The sequence below is a fragment of the Hyaena hyaena genome, unplaced genomic scaffold (assembly GCF_003009895.1).
Source record: "Hyaena hyaena isolate Hyena2069 unplaced genomic scaffold, ASM300989v1 scaffold_142, whole genome shotgun sequence".
NCBI lineage: Eukaryota > Metazoa > Chordata > Mammalia > Carnivora > Hyaenidae > Hyaena > Hyaena hyaena.
In genome coordinates this window covers 1247901-1272134 of record NW_024080774.1, presented here as the reverse complement: position 1 = coordinate 1272134, position 24234 = coordinate 1247901, and the positions used below count along the sequence as shown (strand labels likewise).

The following is a 24234-nucleotide window of genomic DNA, read 5'->3' as shown; positions in this document are numbered from 1 at the left end:
GCAAACATACACGTGTGCACTATACACAGCTTCGGAGAGCTCAGCCCTTCTCAAACTTTGTGGTCCCAACACCCACTTACTTTCTTGAGTGATTGAGGAACCCAAAGAGGTTTTGTGTACGTGGGTTATGCCCATCCACTTTTATCATATGAGCAATTAAATCAGAAACAAAATTCAGCACATGAGAGCATTTAGCGCACGTTCGATCCTCTGACAGTATGATGCCCTGTCCCGCCATGAGTGCCCTGGAAAATTCCACTGTGCGCTCCTGGAGGAGCTGCAGTGCAAAGTCAGAGAGCGTTTGGTGTTCTCGTGAAAACAGGCTTGACCTCGCAGACGTCTTGGAGGGGTCCCCAGGGGTCTCTGGGCCACTGTTGAGAGCATGTGGCTTAGAGGAGGTTGGGCTCAGACCTGGGCTTCACTGCTGGGTAAGAGTTTAACATAGTGGGCCTGGATTCCTCGCCTGGAATGTGGGGTCAACATCGATGCTGACCTTGCAGGCTCAACGGGCAGACTAAAGTCACAAGGGCATGTGGATATCAGCCATTTTCATTTTTCTCGCCATGTTGTTGTGGGGGAAGTTCATCAGTCCAGTTCTTCCTTATTCCACATTTAATATGCATCTGGGACCACAGAATCCTAAGATTTGAGAGCCGAAGGGGACTTTTAGGATCTACTTTGTCCAAACTACTCTTTTTCTGCCTTAATGACAGATAGAAAACATTGCAGCAGAAAGTCATAAAAAGTCTTTCCTTATGTAGAGCCAGAAATCTCTCTTTCCATCTCATCTACGGATTTGCTCTTGTTCTTACCATTGGCGTAAAACTTAATCTTTCCTTAAGTAGCTCACACAGAGTGTTCAGGTAATTTCATTAATTACATTTTTCTCTCATGGCTCATAATATTAAAATCAGCAGTACTTTTGCTTTCCCACTGTCTTTAAATGGGTTCCCATGCAATTGGGCAAACGCAAGGAACGGACAAGGTCAGAGACGGAGGAAGATCCGTCAAGGGAGATCTTGCTAGTGGCGCCTCCCGCCCACCCCAGTATGAGGCTCACGGAAGTCAGCCTGTTTTCCTTGTACATGCCCATTGAAGAGGGAGGCGACCTCCCTCTTTGGCAGGCTCAAAATATTTTATGTGTGAGCCATGGCACTGGTAAGAGCCCCTCCACAATATTGAAAATTCTTCTCATGGATCTCACTGTTTCACCCAAGTCATTGAGATGATGTCGTCTCCAGGTTGAGGTGTAAGCCTGATAAGATGCCACCATAATCCTAGAGATGGCACAGATGAGAAAACAGAAATCGGCCTCTGGGTCCTTCCTGGAAATACAGCGATCACACGGTACCTTATTTAAATCATGGTGCCAGCCAGGTCCAGAAAACATCCTTGTATATCTCTGCCCTGGAGACTTGGAACATGTAACAGAATGATTCTCTCCGGGCTGACTCTTTCCCACCAGGGGCCATCTATGAATGCCTGGAGATATTGCTGATTGTCTTGACTCAGTGTTACCGGCATCTAATGGTGTCCAGAGGCCAGCGATGCTGCTAAACATCCTACGAGGCACAAGACATCTTCCCACAGCAAAGAATAGCTCAGCCAGATATGTTAATAGTGCTGAGTTTGACAAACCCTGCTTGGAGGCTCCTTATTACTCTTTTATGGAAAATATTGTTAAAATAGATTAACCTCATCAAAACCTTTCAACAAAAGTATTTAGACAGCATTCCCATGTGGATATCCATCGATAAATGATACACAAATATCCACCCTTTAGAAAATAACCTTAACTCTGTCTCACAAAGATTGGTGGAAATCAGCCTCCCCGATTTCTTACTTGAGCAGTAGTAAATTTACATCCCTCAGAACAATTATCAACTCACTTCAAGGTTGAACCCGAGCTGTCTGATGGGACTTAACGAGGTGCCCTCACATCTTTCCCGTGTTTTGTTGGAACAGGAGGATTTCTGTTCAAAAGACCCCCAGCCTTCAGGTACAACCTTGTCATTCTTCAGAAGTATTTTGTGTCTGGTGGCTGGCTTTCCTGACCAATCAGAGCCCAGTAGGAGATGAGAAGCCCTTCAGCGCAGGATTCTTACTTAGGTCAAAAGAGCAGTGGTTCGGGGATACACAGAAGAGGTTTTTGCTTTGCAAGGTCTCAGAGCTACAGAGAGAATCATTCTCTGATTCGCCCCCATGGCGCTGTACGAGATTCCTCTCCACAGTGGATTTGCCTTCACACAGCCTTCAGTGATTCATTTGCATTCCGCCACACAGGTTTATCAAAAGAACTTTTGGTGGCCATTACCCCAGGCGCATTCAGAAAAATCATGCCCCCTGTGTCTCCAAATGAGCTAATTCTGGAAATAAACAGAGGACAGCCTTTGTGTGTGTGTGTGTGTGTGCACGCACACAATATAAAGCATAGGCAATGGGCTTACCTAAGAAGAATACAATAACAAATGCATTAATTCACACAAATGAAGAACCTTCCCATCAGGCACATCTTTGCAAGCAGATAGACCATCACCATAGTCAGTCGGTGACCAAGATCCTGGTTCACAGATGTTGCTAATAAAGAATTGCAACATGCCATAAGCGGCGAAGCCTTTGGTAATGACCTAAATTCTGCCCATAGCCCATTCATCTGGGAGGGAAGAAGAGGGGGTGTTGATGTCTTTGAGAATCAGATTTTGAGGGTGAAATATTTAGGTCTCCTATCGCTAAGTAAAATACATTTAGATCTCCTAAATAAAATTTAGATCTCCCAAATAACATAAAATAAAATTTGACTTTTTTCAAGTTGGGAAAAGAAATCCATGCTTGAACGCTCAATATCATTTTTGTCTAATGAAGACGAGGGAAGTGACTTCATTCTTCCCTTTAATGTTGCTTCCCAGTGGCCAGGTGACTGCGGAAGACTTATTTCAGTAGAGTCCCGCAGTAAAACTAGCTCCCCTGCATTTGGCGGAAGAGGTGAAACTCTTCATGTTGTACAGGTACTCCTGTCTGATCTTGCTTTCTATTTAAATTAGGCAGGGTGCTTAATGTGTACAAATGGAAGCATTTTTTATATTATGAAAATAAGTCTTGTTTCCTTGCAGTTTCCTGTGGTTTATTAAAGGTACACATACTTTCTTTGAAAAAAAAAAAATGTCTCCTTTACTATTATTGTCTACATTGAAGAAATGACTTTATTGTGAATATCACACAGATATCTTACCAACATTGTGCCCAAAAGAACCTCTTTGCCAGTCCCCAAAACCCTGTTTGGTCTGTTCTTCCCCCTCTGCAAAGCTTTCTGCTTTCTTGTGATCCCTAAATCCTCTGAGAGCTGGCAAGGCAGAGTGAATGACATTCAGGCAGAATGAGTGACACCCAGGCAGAGGCAAGGACACCCAGGCAGAGTATGCACTGGTTCACAACTAAAAGGCCAGCACATCCAGGGGGCGAATGAAGTCACTGCAGCCCAAGGAAAGTTTCTGAAAGATGCTCTTTGCAATGATGTGACAATTGTCCCCATGGTATTTAATTTGATGTGACATTCTGAAATCAGCTGCCTGGAAGTGAGTGCTTAAAATCATGACCATTATTGCAGGTCAGGAGCTCATGGACAGTGTTTCTACCTCACTTTCCAAATTAAAAACAATTTCAAAGGAACACATCTTTCGGAGAATCAAGCGGATGCTACAAAGGACCTCATGCAGTTTCGTTGCAGTGACTGTCTGTGCACACTTGCTATGAAAACTTGAATTCACCGGCTGAGGAGTCCCAATTAAGAGGCTTCTCAATAGAAAAGAGCAACACTTCATGTCACTCTGAGAATGTCTCGTCCCCATTTTCCCACACATGGTGATGTTACGGAAACATTTCCGCCCGGGCTGCATCAGGGGAAATGTGCTGTCTCTGGGTTATTGCCACGGCTAACAGCGACTCTCACGTGCCATTTAAAACAATCGCAAGTGTTTTGATAGCTCCGACGCCATTTGAAAGTTGAACGCAGTGGGGTCGCTTCTGATGTTTCATGGCAGAAATGAGCCTCTCTCTGACAAGCCATCTTTCTGTAGCACTCTTAAACGGTGGCTTTCACAGCGTTGTGATTTATTGTGCGCTTCTAGGTAGGAGCGTGTTTTAGGATATTAAACAAAGAAAGCAATGAGATCTCTCTCTACATCCAAAGAAAAAGGGGATAGAGGTAGATGTTATGCCCCAGGAATGGATGTTTGGTCTCCATCCCTAGCAGTCCAGGAAAGCCCTGCTCTGCATGTTAGGTGGAGGTGCAGGGAAGGGGTCATGTCCCCCTGTGTCCCCTCCTGCTGGTCATTTTCCACCACTGGGGGCTTCTGTTGAGGTGCTGACAGCAGCACACCGCATCTCATCCCTTCCTTTCTTAACACCCTGTTCAGGATTGCATATTGGTAAGGACTGCGCCTTTCTCCGAAAGGATTTGGAAAGACCCAGGTATAATCACTGCCATTTCAGGATAGAAATAGTATTTCAGAGAGCGTGCAGATTCTGAATAGAAGCGTGTCTCTACCTTTTCTCTCCTCCTCCTGGGGACAAGGACCAAGTCTGCCTTTTGTTCTTATTCTTAACTCATGATAATAGAATATTTTCATTCCATGGGCTTGCATGGAGCACGTGATTAATAATGAGGGTTGAGGCCGGAGAAATGCTAAGCAACGAGACTATAATTATATTACTAGGGTTTTAGTGACACCAAATAAGCCACACACGAAGCTCAGTGGACACAGGGCCTTTCAAGAACGCTAACCTAATATAGAACCAGGTTCGACTTCCAGCTTCTGAATTCCTCCTAATAAGGGATGACAGGGATGGAGTGATTTTCACCGGAGAAAGACCATCCTCAGCTGAGACTATCGAACATTGCAGAGTAGCTCTCTGCCCCTTGTTTTGATGGTCTGGCCCTAATGGTGTCAATGACTTGAGGTGCTCTAGTGGCTGTTGATGTATGTTTAACGCAAGACAAAACGTCAGGCTTTTTCCCTTTATTTTAAATGCCAAATAATCTTATTTTGCTCATAACCAGTTGTATGTCATCAATTGTTTGCAGTCAGGAAAGTTCCTCTTGGTCCAGTTAGATAGCCAGTTATAGAAGAGGTACTTGTATCTGGGAACATGCATCCAAAGGGTTTATAGTATCATCAGCACTATTATTCATTTACAAATGAATTCATTCTGATTTAGAAATGTGCCTCCATTGATGTCTGTCAATCCAAGCTGCTCTCACAGTAAATATTACCTTTTCATAACACAAATCGTTAGATACTCTTATTTTCACTAGAGCTATACTTTGGGAATAAAGTTTTCTGTGTGCCAAGGCAACAGGCAGAAGTTGGGCTTAGGATGAGCAGCAGGGGGAGCAGTTGAGAGCACGGATACCCAATCAGCTGGGTTCCCATCCAGTGGGCTGGTTCAAGCCACATGACCTTGGACTTGCACTTTCTGGCCAGTGTTTCCTCAACCCATCACGATGGGATGATAATGGTCCCAACTCCTCATGCAACTTAGAGGATTGAGTGAGTTGATACGAGAGCAGAATTGGCCCCGGGAAATTGCATATGGCGCCCGACAGGGGTCAGTGAGTGTTCTTTGTGTTGGTTGCTTAATTATGACCAGGTGAGTCTGTCATGCTCTCATTTGCTGGAAAGGCAGCTCAAAAGTTGTGGTGGTTTTGGATGATGTGGCCATTCACCACCTGATGCCTGGCTTCGATGTGTCCCACAGAATCATTGACGGACGTGACCTGATGCCCCTGGTTCAAGGGAGAACAGAGCACTCCGATCACGAGTTTCTCTTCCATTACTGCAACTTCTACTTAAATGCCGTGCGCTGGCACCCTCGGAACAGTGAGTAACACAGACCTTCCCCTGCTTCTGGTTGGCTTGTGATCGGGGCCATGCAAGTCGGTGAAATGGCAAGAGGGCTTTGCTCCGCATGCGGCCAGGGGGTGCCCACCCCTGTGGCCATGCTTTGTTTGCAGCTCATGCTCCTCCTGTGTTTCTCTTGTTCCCTGGGGTCCCGTTGTTGTGCAGGCGCGACAGTGTGACCCAGGCACTCACTCCTGAGCCACTCTGACTCCCAGGCAGAGGAAGCCCCAGGTGGCAGCTCCCTTTCTTTGTGCCCCGCTGGCTGCCACCTTCCTGCTCCTTGTGACTCCGGGTCTCAGCCCCCATGCTCCCTGCAGGCATGTGATTCGTGTCTGCAGCTTCCTGTGCCCAGAAGGACTCTCCTTCTCTGGCCTTCTCCGTGCTCCCCAAAGCCCACTGAAGACCACCCTCATGCCTACCGTCCCAGCACTTGGCACCCGCGGTAGCTTTGCGCTGTCACGTAGAATGGCGTCTATGTGGGCACGTGACCCTCGTGCAGAGTGGCGTTGACACGGTCACACGGCCGTCACGCACAATGGCGCTGATGTGGTCACACGAAGCTCTCTCCAAAGCCTCAGAGATGACGGGTCCTGAGCTGGATTTAGTCCAGACGCTCTGATGTCATCGTACGTGCCAAACTGGGTGTCGTTTAAACTGTGCCCTGGACCCGAAAGTCGGGTTTTCTGATGCCGGTTTTTGAGTTGTCTTTGTAGCGGGCGTGAAGGAGCAGAGTGGTCGTCCTAAGTGCAGGGACGGGCTTCAGCTGTCTCTCTGTATCTTTAATGTTTGAATCACAGTGATGTCCGCAGCCCTAAGGTGCACGGAGTCCGGAAAGCTGGCAACTGACTGGGCCAGTATTGTCCGTGCAGGGGAGGGGTGTTGAGGGCAGGCCACCCGTTCCATCTTCAGAGCTGAAGGAAGACTCCCATTTCTCTGTTGCCCCTTGGGTCCTGCTCCTGGACGCTACGCTCTGCGGGGACCTCCCACCCGATGGCTCGTTCCTGATCTCCGTGATTCCCACACTGGTTTTCAACACCACACACTCCCCACCCCCTCACCCCGCCCATTTACCAAAGGCTTATTTAAAGAGCAGCGTCTGCATGGTTTTTCAAGTGGAAGATCACAAGCCTCCCATTAGCCACAGAAATGACAGCAGGTTCACCCCCAGAGTATCTAGTGTAACTCCGGACCCCTTCCTTGCAATGTTTTCTGGGAGATACGGAAGAGAGAAACGTGAGTTTAGGATTCTAGACCTGGGACAGTTCTGTTTCCCTCTCCCGTCGCCGTGTCTGTGACTCCAAATCTCGATGGGGACACGGTGGCTTCTTTAGATTAATTCACACTTTGAGGTGTGAGTCATCCAGTGAATGAGAGCTCTACTCCTTCCCACTTCTGGGGACAGGAAGCCTGCGAGGACTGTGGCTCTCCACTGAGTAAGGAAGCGCGACATCCTGTCTGGAACTTTGGATAAGTGCACTGACACAGCGCCAGCCCCCCACCCGCACCCCCAGGCAGAGAACGGAAGGGACAGATTGGACCAGGGGCTGGGGAAACACACTCTGTGGAGGAGGAAAGACAAAGGGGACAGAGGGAGCCAGAAAAGAGGAGTAGGTGAGAAAAACAAGACCCAGATTCCGAGAGGGAGCTGGCCCTCGGATGAAATTCGCTTCCCAGACACACACAAGTGACATTCCCTCCTGTGCGCTCCCTGAAGGCTGCTGCCCCAAACGGTCAACAGGAAAGCAGGTATTACAACGTTAGTGCTGGACACATCTGTGCCGCTCAGGGCTGCGCACACCATGGATTTTTGAGTCCTCTCCTACTTCCTCTAGGTGACACCTGAAACTCGGTAACGATGTTTGTGTGGCACCGTCGCACGTGGCTTTGTGGGTGACTATTTGCTACTTCATCTGTCTATTAATTCAGCCAGTATTTTTCAGCACCTACTATGTGACATCCAGTGTGCTAGAATAGTATCTGTCAGCGAGTATGACACACCAGATTCCCTGCCTGTGACACCTTAGACCATGCTGTGCGGCGGGCACTCTCATGTGCCTTGACCACAGAGGTGAGAAGGGAGTGTGTGACTCTCACCTGCCTGCAGTTACCTGTCAACCAGAGGAGACAAAGGCAACTAGTGCCAGCCGGGTGGGTCAGCCTCACTCCGCGCAGCTCTCCTTTGGTAGGAGATGGTTCGCGATTGCTGGGCTCCCTAATTCTTAGAGAACGGAGGTCGCAGTCTGAGCTCGGAAGACTTTATTAGAGAAGAAAAGAGAAATGTAGGATCAGGATTTAGTCACAGCAGGGCCATGCCGGAGCCAGCCCCTGGGAGGTCGGGAACCTTTCCGGCGCGCCGTTAAACCGTGGCTAACATGAGCTCAGCCGCACCGGGAGTATTTGCACTCCAGGAATCCGCAGGCACAGACGACCCTGGCTTTCTCCCTCTCTCACAGAGGAAGCAAGCCTCCCAGCCACCCTCTGGCTCCAGAAAATGACCACGGATGTTTTTAACGTCCAATGTCCATTTGTCCTGATTCATTGGAGGCCTGCGTATTGCAATTCCAGACTTATTAAGTACTTATTTTGCAAACACTGAGAGCTAGAATTCCATTTCCTTCCTTTTGAAATACGAATCCCGTTCAACTGTTACACGCAATGTCTTTTCTGTAATTCACTAATTCCATAATTATAATAATTCTATAATTTAGTTGTCTCAGCAAGTTGAACGGCATAATTAAATCATGAGCTAATATCATTACTCCCATTACACTGTAAAAGGACTCACAAAAGCATTATTATAACGTGCATCGCCTTTCTTACATTAAAATGGGAATTTTGAATTAAAATGTCCTGTGCAAAGTGTATTATAAGCCTTGCCTTTAAGTTAGGGTGTGTGAGTTGATGGGAATTAAAAATTCGGTGCAATGGCAGCTTGATTTTATGGATAAAATTTATCTTAGGATGTAGGTAGACACTTGGCTTCAGGGTCCAGTCACAGATTTCTGAGCTTATGAATCCAGTGTATAAACTCCACACTCGTGTTAATGGCTAAGTACCCTGTAGTGTGACCATGTAGTCACACAGAAATCCATGGGATGTGCTCATCCCGAGGCTCAGCGCAAAGGGCCTCACAAATCTGGCTACTGGGTTTTTTGGTTTGTTTTTATTTTGAGAGAGAGAGAGCAAGCTTAAGGGGCAGAGAGAAAGAGACGGAGAGAGAAGCCCGCTTAAGCAGGCTCCGCACTGTCAGCCCAGAGACTAACACAGAACTTGATCTCATGAACCATGAGATTATGACCTGAGCTGAGGTCAAGAGTCAGACACTTAACCGACTGAGCTACCCAGGTGCCCCACCAGCTACTTTTTCATTTCAAATTTGTTTGAAACCTTTTTTCTGTGATTAAAAAAAAAAACAAAAAAACAAACTTAAAAAGAAATCACAACAAAACCCTGTAGGATAATAGAATTGATTCTAAACACATGTGTTTGTATCCAGAAGGTACCTTCTTTCGAAATAGGAGAGAAGGAAGGTTTATTTTTTTTCAATTATGTAATCTTGTTTATTATTGTAATCTTTGTAATGAATATGCAGATCTCGTGAACTCCTTTCTGTTTGGTGTGCCTGTAAAAGAGAGAAAGTTTAAAATCAAACCAGCATTGCTGTGGTAGGTAAAGCATAATGCTTGCTTTGCTGACTGTCTCAAGTTTTCACACACTTTAGAAATGAAATTTGCCTCTAACGCACATCTAAGAGAATGTTCTACACGCAGCTGCTTGTGCCTCGTGGGTTGATGGTTAACCTGCACAATAAAGCTGTGCTTGGCTTTCGTCGTCATTAGTCATTCCGTGGGATGCCCTTCCTGGCCTGATTGCTGGGAATGGGATTTGAGGGATCGGGAAGGAAATATGCAGGTTGAAACCGTGGCAACATGGGCTGCAGTATCTGCGGTGCAAGCCTGGTTCAGACTTGTCTGTGGTTCAGCGAACCTCCTGGCCCCAGACCGTCAGTCATGTTGCAGGCGGATAGACCATGGCAGGGAGACATTGAAGCCTGAGGGTTCCCTTTTCCCCTGTGAATACCGCCACCAAATGCCACGACGCACCCTCTGGGCTTGTGGGCACACACGTGGGCGTGGCCCCACCTGCCTCCTGGGCGCACCAGCAGGGACGGGACGCAGATGGACTAACGGCTCAGGCTACGTGTCCCCGAACGCACGGATTCCACTTAGGCAGCTGGGGAGAAGTGACACAGAGGATGGAGAAGGCTTTCCTGAAAGTGTGAGACTTTCATTTCATTTATTTTATCTCATTAGCGCTCAGGCTCTCAGCAACGGGCTGCACTTCCCGGCTGTGCGTTTCCCTTAATGGGGGAAAAAAAAAACCCTCATAAATGGATTTCGTTTTCTTCAACGTAGTCCATTAAATGTGTGCTTTCATACAGCACTTTATATTACCTTATATTAGACAGTATTAGGCAGGTTTTAAAATAGACAACCAGAGACGCCCGGCGGGCCCGGTTGAGAGCATGCAACTCTTGATCTCGGGGTTGTGAGTTCGAGCCCCAAGTTGGGTGCTGAGATCACTTAACAATAAAATCTTTAGAACAGACATCCACTTTTCTGCTAAAGGTTTCGTCAGCCTGACCTAACATTTCATTAATACCGTGGATGAAAAACATACCAGCTGTGACTTTGGTTAATTTGTCACAATGCAAACTTACTTCCTTATGAAGACAGAATAAATCCACGTTACGTTTTCTTTCTTGAATACCGAAACACAGTGTTTGGGATGTTCAAAGACATGCTTGGATCTTAGTTCAGAAGCTGGCTTGTTCTCATCTTACCAGACGGCCTGTCTTCCGCCCCTTTCGCCCTGCATACTGGGTCCCGCCGTTTCATTGTCTATAGTTCCGTGCCTCCTTTTTCTCTGACTTGAGCACGAGGTGTATCTCACTTCTCTGGGTGTGGCTGCTTATGTCTAGAACTTGGTCCTGATTTGCTTCTTTCTGCCGTCGGACCCCATGTTTGCTGCAGGGACCGATTAGTCCTAAGCAAGGCACGTCCTATGTGACAACTACTTGTGTCTTCCTGGGCCGTGGGTCTTCTATACAAGAGTGTTTTAGACGCAGTTATATACTTTGCCGCCTGTTAATCTTTCCGTCTTCCAATTTGTCACCTTTCTGTATGGGTGGCCATGATCTATCTTTTTAAAACATACTTTCTGGGGCACCTGGGTGGCTTAATCAGTTAAGCTTCCGACTTCAGCTCAGGTCGTGATCTCATGGTTCATGAGTTTGAGCCCCGCGTCGGGCTCTGTGCTGACAGCTCGGAGCCTGGAACCTGCTTGAGATTGATGTCTCCTGCCTCTGCTTGTGCTTTGTCTCTCTCTCTCAAAAATAAATAATAAACATTAAAAATTTTTTTGAATGAAAACGTGCTTCCTAACCATATACCCTGGCATCTCTTCCTTATGTCCTGGCTGTCACACACGCTGCAACACACTTTGCATTGATACCTCTTCTAATCCTTATAATTATGAGATTTTGATGATGTTAGCGTCCGCTTTGTCTGAAGCAGGAAAGAAAAAGGAACAGTAACGTACAACAGAGGGAAGTTCCTCTTTCCATCTCACGAGCAACGAGTAGAGGTGCATGGTCTACGCAGTGTCGGGATACAAACTCCACGGTCTCCACCAGCACCTGGAAAATGGAACAGCGTCTCTTGCTGAATGGTGATAGGGTCCCCCGAAGGGCGGCGGCAAGGAGGAATGGGTGGGAAAGATTAGACAGAAAGGGTACAGGTCAGTTTTCTCCCAGACAAGATGTGGGGAGTCCCTGAAGGAAATCCACTGGCCAGAAGTTGGATACCTGTCCACACCTGGCTTCCAAGGAGGCTGGGAAGTGGAGGCTTCACTGTGGTCATCCGTGTGCCCATGTAGCACTTGCTGAGTGCGGGAGGCTGAGACACAGGCAGCTGTGTCTCCACAGCTGTTTCTCTCATTTATAGCTGGGGAGACACAGGCGTAGGAAGCCAGGTAACGGGCATGCGGTAACACAGTTGACGGCAAAGTTGGATTCATGGCCAACACCGTCTGCCTGCAGGATTTGCCCCCACCCCGACCCCGTGCATGGGAATGTGTTGACCGGACATAGTAAGTTCTTCCACGCACAATCAGAAGATGGTCCTCTGTCCCGTCTGCCGTCTCCACACCTCCAGGTGTGGGCTGTTCCCGGGATTCCTCCATGCCACCTTTGTCCCTAAGTGTAGCCTTCCTCGGGGCCTTCGGCTCTGGTCTTCCAGCATTGGCTCCACACCCGACCCCCACCCTCTCAGCTGTCCTCACCGCCCCCCGGTGGACTTCCCTGAAGGCTCAGCTGACTGGTGTGTGCCACCTTCGCTCCTTAGGACTGCTCGGTGCTTGATGCCCAGAGACGCCAGGACAGAGGTATTTGCAGGATTTCCGGTAATGTCACTCACATGTCTGCCATCAACAGACACCTCCCAGCAGCCTGGCCATGTGTCGTGATGGCGGCTCTGCTGGGGACTGCGTGATGTCAGACAGGAGGTCCCCGGGGGTGGGGGGACAGTAGAATGCGCCGGGCCTTCCCTCTGCCCATTATGACAGCTGGCTTCTTCCCCTCTCAGCCCCGCTCAGTTCATCATCTCATTGGTTAATTTACCCAACACAGGCCGAGGGACCATCTCTTCTGTGAAAGGTTCTAGGTGCTGGGCATATAAGAGATGTGGGAGATACACTTGTTCATTTCAGAGAGTGAAGAAGGCAGTGAAAGACATGGAGTGTCCATAGACGGAGAATGTTTAGTGAAAACAGGTGAGAGAGACAGAGACACACTGATGGAGTCCGGCTGGGATTCAGACACGCCCACGGAGAAGGAACTGTAGAGCCGTGAAGGATGGGACCGATTTCAACACACAGCAGAGTGAGGAGGAAGGCATTTTGCCTGTATCCCGTACCCACTCAGGACTGGGGGTTTATTTTTCTGTTCCCCGATTTTTTGTTTGTACACCGGAGACTTGGTCGAAGGGAGTGTTTTGTGTTCTGATGATCAGCCGTCAGTCAGGGGAAGTAGGTTTGCTCTAAATCCTGCCTGGATTTGAGGCGATGCTCAGAGCCACTGGCCTTGGCTGCTTGCTCATTGGTCTTACTATTTTCGTGTTGAGTTCTGGTGTAGACAGCTGCAGGAAGCAGCAGACCTGTGATCCATTAATCCAGTGCCGAATCATTCAGAGTCCAGGCTACAGTGAACAGGTAGATGTGAGCCTCGGGGTCACCCACAGTGTGTGGGTCCTGAGCTAGAAGCCACTGGTGCCCCAGGGCCACTCAGGCATGGCCACGGTGTAAGAGCTCTGGGTAGAAGAAAGGAATGCGGGCATTTAGAGTAAGGTGGCTGGCCCAGGATAGGGAGGCACGTGGTGTCATGTTCGAGGTGTGCTGTGCAAGCAGGGAGGTCAGCATGGGCTTGGGGCTCAGGGTGGATTTGCACACATCCGCGGATGACATCCACATTCCTTGAGGGGGCACCCTGGAGTCCTGTGAGTGTGGGGCCCCCACCACGGGAAAACACAACAGCATTGACATGGCTCTTGAAGAACTTCAGGATGGCAGTGTCACAAGAAAGCCTGCTAACCCACAATGTCTGGTGTGCCTTGTCTAATATATACACAGGATCCTCCAAGCATCCAAAGTACATCTTACAAGGATGTTAAACGGCATTCATCAAGGGAAGCCTAGGTCTGAGTGATGAATGACGAGCCAGTGTGCTGAAGCCATGTACATTTAATTGTCCGTGCTCTTTGAGAATCCTTAGTGGGGGCTGAGGCGCCTGGGTGGCTCAGCAGGTTAAGTGTCTGACTTCTGCTCAGGTCATGATCTCACGGTTCATGGGTTCGAGCCCTGTGTCAGGCTCTGTGCTGACAGCCAGCTCAGAGCCTGGATCTTGCTTCAGATTCTGGGTCTCCCTCTCTCTCTGACCCTCCCCTGCTCACGCTGTCTCTCTCTCTCTCAGAAGTAAATTTAAAATAAATTTTATTTTATTTTTTTGAAATAAATTTTTAAAAAAAGAATCCTTAGTGGAGGGAATAGTATCTGAAGACGTGTTGCAGTGAATGGATACAAGAGCAGTGAATCCAGGGTGTTTCTCACTTAGACTGGTTGTTGGTTTATATTCACAGCTCACTTATGTGGTCTTCACCATGCAGCTGGCCGTGTTCTCACAGCTTACATATAGGAATAGGTTCCTCACCTGCAAAACAATGCCAGGAGCAGAGTCTGGAACAATCCTAAGCTTACAGAAGGGGAGACCTGGACACAGAGAGGCTAATAGCCGTGCCCAGCATCACACAGCAAGGGCACCGCAGAGCTGGGATTGGAAGTCCAGGGTTGTGTGCCAATGTCGAGAAAAAGGATAGTGAGGTTAAAGCAGATCCTACTATGCAAGCCACAGAACCAGGAACCACTTTTACTTAAAGTACGCTCTACGCCCGGGGTGGGGCTCAAACTCATAACCCTGAGATCCAGAGTCACATGCTATACTGACTGAGTCAGCCAGGTGCACCTAGGAAATGCATTTTTTAAAAAAAATGTTTTTATTTATTTTTGAGAGAAAAAGAGAAAGACAGAACCCATGTAGGGGAGGGGCAGAGAGAGCGAGGGAAACATAGAATCCGAAGCAGGTTCCAGGCTCTGAGCTGTCAGCACAGAGCCCGACGCGGGGCTTGAACTCACAAACTGTGAGCTCATGACCTGAGCCAAAGCCGGACACTTAACCGACTGAGCCACCCCAATGCCTCAAGGAAACGCTTCTGAACACAGAAGAGAGGGTGTCTATGTAGGATGCTGGCCACTGCACCAGACCAACACCTACTGATAGCATACTACCATTAACTAGCCACGTCACCAACACACTAACAGCAAGTGAGACCCATGTGGAAAGTGGTGTGGCGTCCATTACGCAGAATGAAGCATCTTCTGAATGTAACGAGAACGCCCCACTGAACTGTGTATTCTCGCTACAGGACCTAGTCATTGGTACCCTGTGTCATTGGTCCTCTGTTATACATGAGCTCAGGACCCCATTGTGGTCAAAATATCTGTTACAGAGGTGAGAAAATCGCTCTTGCTTCAGTGTATAGTGGAATTTTAACAATAGAAAAAAATATATTTAAAAAACAGCAGTTTTCTAGCATATGGAGAAATCCAGGATGAAATGCTACCAAAATAAATTTGGAAGGCAGGACAAAATGTATCTGTTCACCATATAAGGTGACACTGCATGCTTCCTATTTTATCACATGCCTGGGATTCACTTTTCCTTTGAAACGACAGCTCTGAAGATGTCGATACCCAGGTTCCTGGGGAATAACGGAAGGGCGTCCGTGTCTTGTGAGCCTGTGTGCAAATCATGTGCAGTCCCACTGCTCGGAGTCGAGCAGATCCAACGCGGTCCAAAGAAACGGTGCAGAGACTAAGCGGTCTTTTTACAAGGACCTTTAAAACCCAGGTTAGAAAGTAAAAAGACACTCATTCCATACAGCATGCTAAACAAGCAAAGAATCAGAAAAATTAATTCTTAATTCTACACTTGTCGGAGCTCAGTAGCGATCCCTCGCGGCTCCCTGGTGAGGATGCCCGAGCTTTCCCGCCCGGCCTTTGAGTCAGTTCTGCATTGTACACCTGGGCAGGCCTGAGCCGAGGTGGCAATAATGGAATCCATGTGCACGGCTCTCAAAAACAACTGGGAAATATGGGCCCTTAAAATGAATTTGTTCCAGGAGCCTGCATCTCCTTGGGGTTTTAAACACAACGAGACTTGACTCGAATGCCAGGGTGGAAACGCCCTCCCTGATCTGCAGCGTTCGCAGCAAGAGCAGGCGAGCTTCCCGCGCGCCTCTGTCTGTCACCAGCATGGCCCTGCTGACCCCGACCCGGGACGGATTCTGAGTGGCTGCAGCGTGCATTGCCGAAAAGGCTTCTGAAGAAAATGTCATGCTTCAGAGGCCCCGGGGAAAAGAGGAGTTGACGTGGAGAATGCTAAGGATCCCCGTGTGCTTTTCAGAACTCCGCCCGAGAGCATAGCATAGGGATGCTCACAAATCCCGTCTGCAGCCTGGTGTGTGGGCCTGCCTGCCTGCCTTCATCTTTAAAAGGCAGGTGTGGGGGGCGCCTGGGTGGCTTAGTCGGTTAAGCGTCCAACTTTCGCTTAGGTCATGATCTCGTGGTTCGTGGGTTCGAGCCCCGCGTCGGGCTCTGTGCTGACTGCCAGCTCAGAGCCTGGAGCCTGTTTCAGTCTGTGACTCCGTCTCTCTCTGACCCTCCCCTGCTCACACTGTCTCTCTCTCTCTCCTAGAAATAAATAAAAACATTAAAAAAAAATTTTAAAGGCAGGTGTGCCGAACACCTGTGAGTTGACACAGGTGTGGTATGGCAGCTCTTATAGCATCAAGGAGCCCAAGCCTGGGGGCACCCTTACGTGGAGGAGAGCCCGTGACAGATTCAGTTACAGCACGTGCACGTTGCCCGCCCTGTGGTTCCCAGGTCTGCCCCTCCCCCAGACCACAGACAGGCTTGCCTTCCCTCGCACGTGCTTACCTGAGCTCAGGGGTGGCTGGGGGCTGATGCAGACCCTCGTGACAGACGTTCTAACTTGATTCTGGTGGCTTGTTTTGTGTTTGATCGGGGGTCACTAAATGCCTCGAAGTCACCATTGCAATGATATGTGCAAAATATGAAAGAGGGTTAATCAGATGGTGTGTCCTGCCTCGCAGCAGGAATGGCTCCGGGTTGGGGGGGTGGGGGTGGTTACCTAAAAACACCATAATGACAGTGCAAAACAAGACAATCTCATCCCAGGCCTCATTCCACTGGGAATACTTGCTAATTCTGTCTTTATCTGCTGTCTTCTTCACACACAAGAAGCTGTTTTCACAGTCCCGTCAGATGTTTCATGAGCGTTCAGCTCCTCAGGATAAACAATCAGGTCTTTCTAACTATTTGTAAATTAGGATTCTTTTTTCCTTAAAAAGATAGAATTTGCAGGTATGGTGGAACACTGACTTGATTTGAAAAGAACTTCAGTTTTAAACAGTATAACCATCCTGCTCTGGGGTCACTGAGGTCTAATTTGGAATTTTTTTAAGTTTATTTTTGAGAGAGAGAGCATGAGCACGGGAGGGGCAGAGAGAGAGAGAGAGAGAGAGAGAGAGAATCCCAATGACGCTCTGTGCTGTCAGTGCAGAGCCTAATGTAGGAGTCGATCCCACAAACCGTGAGATCATGACCTGAGCTGAATCAAGAGTCAGACACCCAACCGAGCCCCCCAGCTGCCCACTAATTTGGAATTTTTAACAGCTTTACTAAGAAATAACCTGTATGCCATGAAATTCAAGCTCAACGATTTTTAGTAAATATATGAAGCTCCGTACAGTTTGTCCAAATCTAATATCAGAATATTTCACTCTACTACCCATTTGTGGTCCCTCCCAATCCTCACTACCGGACACATTTAGTTCCTTTTATTTTTTCTTAAGTTTATTTACTTATTTTTGAGAAAGAAAAAGAAAGCAGAGGAGGGGCAGAGAGAGAAAGAGGGAATTCCAAGCTGACTCCACACTGATAGCACAGAGCAGGAAGCAGAGGCTTAAACCCATGAACCATGAGCTCATGACCTGAGCGCTGAAATCAAGAGTCGGACGCTTAACCAACTAAGGACACCCCGGGGTGGGGGGGGTGGGGGGACAAGGCTCATTTAATTCTTGACTTGATACGCTTAGGTTGTCTTAGAGAAAATAAGTTAACTGAGGTCTGAGCGTGTTTCAGATTATTTGCGACAGCTGTGTGCGTGAGCGCGTGTCTATGTGTGCAAGCACTTTTCTCTCATGTACGCATTAGCGGTGAGCCTACCTCTTCCAGAAGGTCCCGTCAGTTTTAAACAGAAAGACGGGCGGCAGGTTGAAAACATCAGAGACCACGGGTGGTAGAACTGGGAGCTTATCATCTGTTGGTGAGTGTGTGTTTTGAGTGCCCGCTGCCCGGTTCCACAATGTAAAATTTATTAAACCAAAATGATGGTCCTGGCCGTGTTCTCTGCGCAGTGAATAGTCTTTTTTTTCTTCTGCCTGCACACCATCGACTAAGGAATTGGGGGTTGGGAAAAAGGAAGAGAAGGGAGAAGGAGAGATGGAGAGAAAGAAGGAGAAAGAGGAAGAGAGATTTTTCTCAGTAGGAAGAAAACGCATATGGTGCATGTAAATTTGCTTCGTAGAAGCTATATTGCTTTTAGCTTTTTCTTGCCAATTCCGCCTTCATGCGTGTTTTTGCTTTGTCATCTATCTTTCCGGCCGTGGCGTTCATTCTTTTGAGCCTTAAGGGTGAGAAATGGAAGCAGGTGCATTTCATCCCTAACTGAGGCTTCCCGCCCTGGCGGAGTATTTCTGTGCTTGTTCCCATTGGTGTGAACATAGACACACTTCCCACACCACACCAACCCCTGTCCTTGTACACCGCAGGCACGTCCATCTGGAAGGCCTTCTTCTTCACCCCCAAGTTCAGCCCTGAGGGCGCCAATGGCTGCTTTTCCACACATGTGTGTTTCTGCTACGGGCATGCTGTCACCTACCATCGGCCGCCATTGCTCTTCGACATTTCCAAGGACCCCAGAGAGAGAAACCCACTGTCACCAGCGACGGAGCCCCAGTTCCAGGAAATCCTCGATGCCATACAGGAGGCGGTAGACCATCACACCAAGACGCTAAAGGAGGTGCCCAATCAGTTGTCACTGGGCAACATCGTCTGGAAGCCGTGGCTGCAGATGTGCTGCTCACCGTCAGGCCTGTCTTGTCATTGTGACCATGAGAAACAGGCCAGGAGTGCGAGCCACTAGCTGTGCATCCAGGGTGGCGTTGGGAGACTAGTGTGCTCTGGTGTGTCAGCCGCCATGATTCACGTAGTGCCAATAAACAAGGGGATAAGGATGAAGACATAATTACTAAATCTTAATCTGTGCAACATATAACGGGTCAAGGACCATCATCTTCACCAATAGTACATGATGCTAAGTTGTAGTTCGGCTCTTGGAAGGCAGTTATTATCGGTATTATTTAGAACACGTATTAAATGCTATTCACGATAGATATATTTTTATGCTCACAGTTCATTTCTTTCCTCGACGAGCCTGAGATACTTAAACTAGGAAGCTAGAAGCTAAAAGTGAGAGGCCCACAGATAGATATTTTTTTGTGCAGCAGACTTTGTAGGACATCCTTTGGGAACAATAGTCCCAAAATAAATCTCCCCTGAAGGAATTTCCGTTTCATAATGTATAGTATTGTATTTGGGTTTTACTAACCCTTTGGTGGATGGAAGTTCTGAAATGAAGGCTACCTCAGGGGGATCGTAGAGAAAGGAGTCCCTCCCAACGCGATCCAGAATTATCGACATGGCAGCACGTGCATGATTTGAGGGGAAGCCACTCGTAAGCAATCCATGGTCCATACAGGATACTGCAGTGTGTTTCAGGGTTGCCGGATTTCCTGATGAGACCACAGGAGTTAACATAAGCCCTTCTGTTTAGTATCCTCGTTTCCTATGGCTATGAAATTCCCATGCCTCCAGTCCTCAATGAGATAGATGTACGACTCTGTTCTAATTCTGTTTCTTCCAACACCAGTAACTAAGGGACAAGGCGTCATGAGGCCACATAGGCGATGGGTGGACAGCGACTCGGCGGAAGAAGGGTCCTGAGTCTGAGCGTCCACTGAGCAAAGAATGCCCCCGGGGGGACCAGGCTTAAGTCACTTGTCCGGACGCTGTACGTTCTCCAACAGCATCACGTGGATGCCTATCCTGGTCTCTAGAGAGGAGCTGCCGGCCGTGTGCCTACACACTCGTCTCGTTTGTGAACGAGTCTCAGCAGCATCTGCTGGCCCGGAGTTGGCTCGGCTCCAGGACAGGACAGCCACATGGAAAGACCGGACCACGCGTGGCCCAGTGGAGAGAAGGCATGCCGTCTGTGTCAGCGTTCCGACAGTGGGCTACGCTTCTCTCTACTTGTCACCCGTGAAGAACTTCCAGGATCCAGCTGTATTCCCCTAGTTCCTCTTAACATCCGTGATTTCAGACGTTAATCTTTGTTTTCCTTCTCTTCGAACCTAACCTACAAGTGATTTTTCCCCTCTCCCCGGGCGAATGGCTGAAAGTTGGCAGAAAACAGAATTCTTAACTTTTCATGTGGATCTTGTGCTCCAGAAAGTGCCGAAAATCTGTCCTTTTGCTTTGGGACCTATTAAGGAATGTTCTAGCATGTTAACAATGTGTTAGGAATATTGCCAGTGTTACTGTGTGGAAAGTGTTTAAAACCTCTGTTAGGAACTTGGGTTTTAAGCTGTTCATGTTTACACAGATGTAAATGGACTTTTAGACAACACTGGATGGCGTAGGGATGCATGTGGGAGGGTGAAGTAACTTAAAGCACTTTTATAGATTATGTGAGTACACATTTATGTACAGAGTTGTTCAGTCTGTACAATGTTAGCAGCAAATGAAGGATACATATACCTCTAGAAATAAAATGAGCTTTAACATTTTTGTCTCAAAATAAGTTCGATCACCGTTATGAATCAGGGTATTTGAAAAATCAGATTTATTCATAATAGTGATGATTCCTAGATTTCAACCACTTGCCAGCTGAAAGTTGTGGTTGGGGTGCACAGCAGGAAATTTGAATTCTTTTGTTCAGGACACACCAAGCCGACCTTCCTTAGGACATGCTTTTCTTGTGTGTTGATTTCACAAACCTGTATGAGGCTACTTGTTTTCAAAGAATCTCGGTGGCATTTCCATAAGGTTTGTATGTTCACACCTTCCTGGGCTTTGAAAGTTTAAACAAATTCTTCTGAAAGAAAATCTCTACATTCGTAGCATTTCGTAGACATGCCACGCGGAGCAAACAGTAACATCACAGAGGCCTCCTTTCCCAGCTCAGTGATGCTGTGTGGAGACCAGAATCGCAGCCTGTGTCGTGACAGATTCAGGTCTTAGGTCGCCCTGAAGGACACGCAGAGAAGAGCCGAGCAAAGATGCGGGGAACGTATCGGGTCCCCGTCTGCAGGGTGCCACCTGGGAAGTGATGGAGTCTGGTAAAGGATTCTCAGAGCCTCGTTCTAATGCCCGTGGACACTTAAAATAAAATTCTCCTTGAACGCAACCTGGTGTATGGCTCTACTGTCTCGTGTGACTCAATTCGTCCGGTCTGGGGAGGGCTTTTCTGTGCTAAGCAAAGGCAGATACAGGTTTCAATTCAACAAATACTGACTGGGTCCCAAAGCCTCCGGGAAGGGCGCAGAAATGCAGAGGAGGGTGAGGAATACAATGGCCCCTCAGATCCAGGACCAGACGGCAGGGTGAGCCATGTTACCATCACGAACACTGCCTCAGGCCTTCTCAGGGGGGTCTGTAAAAAGTGCCTTAACTTCTTGTAAAGTCAGAAACAGAAAGATAGACACTTGGGGTTGAAGGTCATGCACACACATGTAGGAACACAGTTGTGAAGTAGAATCTCAGTGTGTGTTCACAGGTTTTAGGGTCTTATGTAACATGTCATGATCTTATATTTTTTAATGTTATTTTTGAGAGAGAGAGCACAAGCAGGGGAGGAGCAGAGAGAGAGAATGTCAAGCAGACTCTGAGCTGTCAGCAGAGAGCCCGATGTGGGGCTTGAACTCATGAACCGTGAGATCATGACCTGAGCCAAAACCAAGAGTTGGATGCTCAACCTACTGAGCTACCCAGGCGCCCCTCATGTCATTATCTGAAAACATGTGTAATGTGTTTTCCCCTCAGTCGGTTAAGCCTCCGACTTCGGCTCTGGTCATGATCTCACGGCTCGTGGGTTCAGGCCCCAGATCGGGCTCTGTGCTGACAGCCAGCTCAGAGCCTGGAGCCTGTTTCAGATTCTGTGTCTCCCTCTCTCTCTGACCCTCCCCTGCTCACACTGTCTCTCTCTCTCTCTCTCTCTCAGAAATAAACATTAAAAAAATTTAATGGTAGAAGGTCCGATCTGTCTCTCAACCCTCATTACCCGCCCCATTAGCCCTCAGAGAATGTGTGATATAAGTGACCATTCCCCCTTGAACCCAGGCCCCCTCCAGGACACCAGCGATGTGCCTGAGTGTGGGACCCTCTCGCTGGCCGTCCTCAGGACTCTGTGTTGCCACAGCTCCGTCCAGCGAAGATCACTTAATACCGTTGCTTTGTTTAGGGGGCTCTCAATATAGCACTCATAATTTACTGATATGTAACAGTGTCAAATATTATGTTGAAGGGGAAGGACAGGTCAGCTCTCCTAATTAGGAGAGCTAATCAGCAGCTTGGCAAGTACCCATGAGTTCACACAAAGGGGACATTGTTCATGTAGTGACTTACCAGTTTTCTAAAAAGAAAACACCATATCGGAGACCCTCAAATGTTGGCCCTGAAAACAGTCCTACCCATGAGGTTCAAATGCTCTGACTTTGCATGATGACGCTGTTAATGCATCCCATCTTCACGGAAGCAAATTGCATGATGCTGACATACGCTTTACCCAGGAAACAAGCCATCACTGTCATATTGAAGTCTAGGGTGTAACATTGGCCTCCCGGATCATGTGAGAGCATCAGGTTTCAAACTCTGTTACCCGTGGTGGTGATTTTCTAAAAGGCAGAATTTCCACTGAATGTGTTTTATAGATAAGTGCTTTGAGTTGCCTATCAAAATCTATACTGTCTAAATTTAACACAAGGTACACAGCTGAGTACGTAAATGTACAAAGACGTGGCCGGTTCCCTAGTGGGCAGGGCATCTGGGTAGCTACATGTGAGACAGAAATGTTCTCCTGGTTCAAATGGACAATTGCGTACCTGTGGGTACCACGCAGGGTGGTATTTCCCGTTTCTCTCGTTGTCACATTGGGAACACGACACAGGTGCACAGACCTGGCCAGAAAGATCCCTGCACATCTTCTCTGCCTATGGCTACAGGCTGCACATCACCCAGGTAAGGGCTCCGAGAGGAACCCAAGGAATGAGGACCCTGTGGTGCAGATGCAAGAGCCTGGACCCTTGAGTCATGTCACCACCTGTAGCAGCTAGGGACAGCTGCTTGATCACCCGGTGACTGTGACCCAGACCAAGATCCAACTTTTATTGCCTAAGCCGCTGAGATGCGGGGGTTGTTAGAATCACAGCAGCCCGACTAATTACCCTGAATGATACAGTAGGTGGACCACACTCTATAAGCCTGACGTTTCATGATAGCTCCTTGGATTGCAAACAATTTTTGTGGTTTACTGGTGCTTGCTCGAAATAGAAGTCCCAGGTATTCATTCCTGTGTGCCCGTGTTGTTGTTTTATGTTTTAATTTTAATTTTAAAGGTTGTCAGAACACCTCACCTCTTAGATTCTTAAGTATGCAATGCAGTACTGTTAAGTGTAGGCACCCCACTGCACAGTGTAACGGGCACTTTGCACGTGCTGATTTGCAACTTCCCGTTTTCCTTCTCCCCCAGACCTTGACCACGTGCATCCTGCTGTTTGCTTCTGTGAGGTTGACTTTTAGGCTTGTACTCCTGTGACTGACTTAATTCATGTGACGTAAATTCCCTACGGTTCATCCATGTTGTTGCATTTGGTGGGATTCCTTTCCTTTTTAAGATTGAATGGTGGTAGATATTTACTTTTTTAAGGTTTTTTTTTTTTTTTTTTTTAAGAGACAGAAAGAGCAAGCAGGGGAGGAGCATAGAGAGAAGGAGAGAGGGAATCCCAAGCAGGCTCCACACTGTCAGTGCAGAGCCTGACGCGGGGTTCAAGCTCATGAACCATGAGGTCATGACCTGAGCCAAAAGCAAGAGTCAGACACTTAACTGACTGAGCCACCCAGGCACCCCTTAAGGATGGTGTATATTACTTCAAAAAAAGAAAAAAGCCACAGGAAGCAAGGAAGTAGAGAAAAGGAAACAGTTGTTACATAGGGGAATACAAAATGGTGCAGCCATTGCAGAAAACAGAATGGGGGGATTCAAAAAATAAAAACAATTACCACGTGACCCAGCAATTTCACTTGTGGGTGTTTATCCAAAAGAATTGAATTCAGGATCCTGAAGAGATATGTGCACGCCCATGTTCACCACAGCACCATTCACAATAGCCAAGGTGTGGACACGGCCTATGTCAGTGGAAGAGTGGATAAAGGAAATGCAGTATATGCAGTAATTTTGTGCAGAAGATCAACTGCATGGGGGTGGGGATCCGATAGACTCAAGTGTAAAAATATAATGAGACTACCA

At 47.8% G+C, this 24234-nt stretch overlaps 1 protein-coding gene across 7 annotated transcripts in view; it reads left to right on the top strand.

Moving 5' to 3' along the window:
* Positions 1-21117, top strand: part of STS (steroid sulfatase) — a 160760-nt gene extending 139643 nt beyond the window's left edge. For all 7 annotated transcript variants that reach the window (XM_039238554.1, XM_039238553.1, XM_039238552.1 and 4 more), the window contains 2 exons: positions 5755-5876; positions 18422-21117. In XM_039238554.1, the coding sequence (XP_039094485.1) occupies positions 5755-5876; positions 18422-18795 (496 nt within the window). In that variant the 3' untranslated portion in view covers positions 18796-21117. The remainder of the gene's footprint in view (positions 1-5754; positions 5877-18421) is intronic.
* The last annotated feature ends 3117 nt before the right edge of the window (positions 21118-24234 follow it).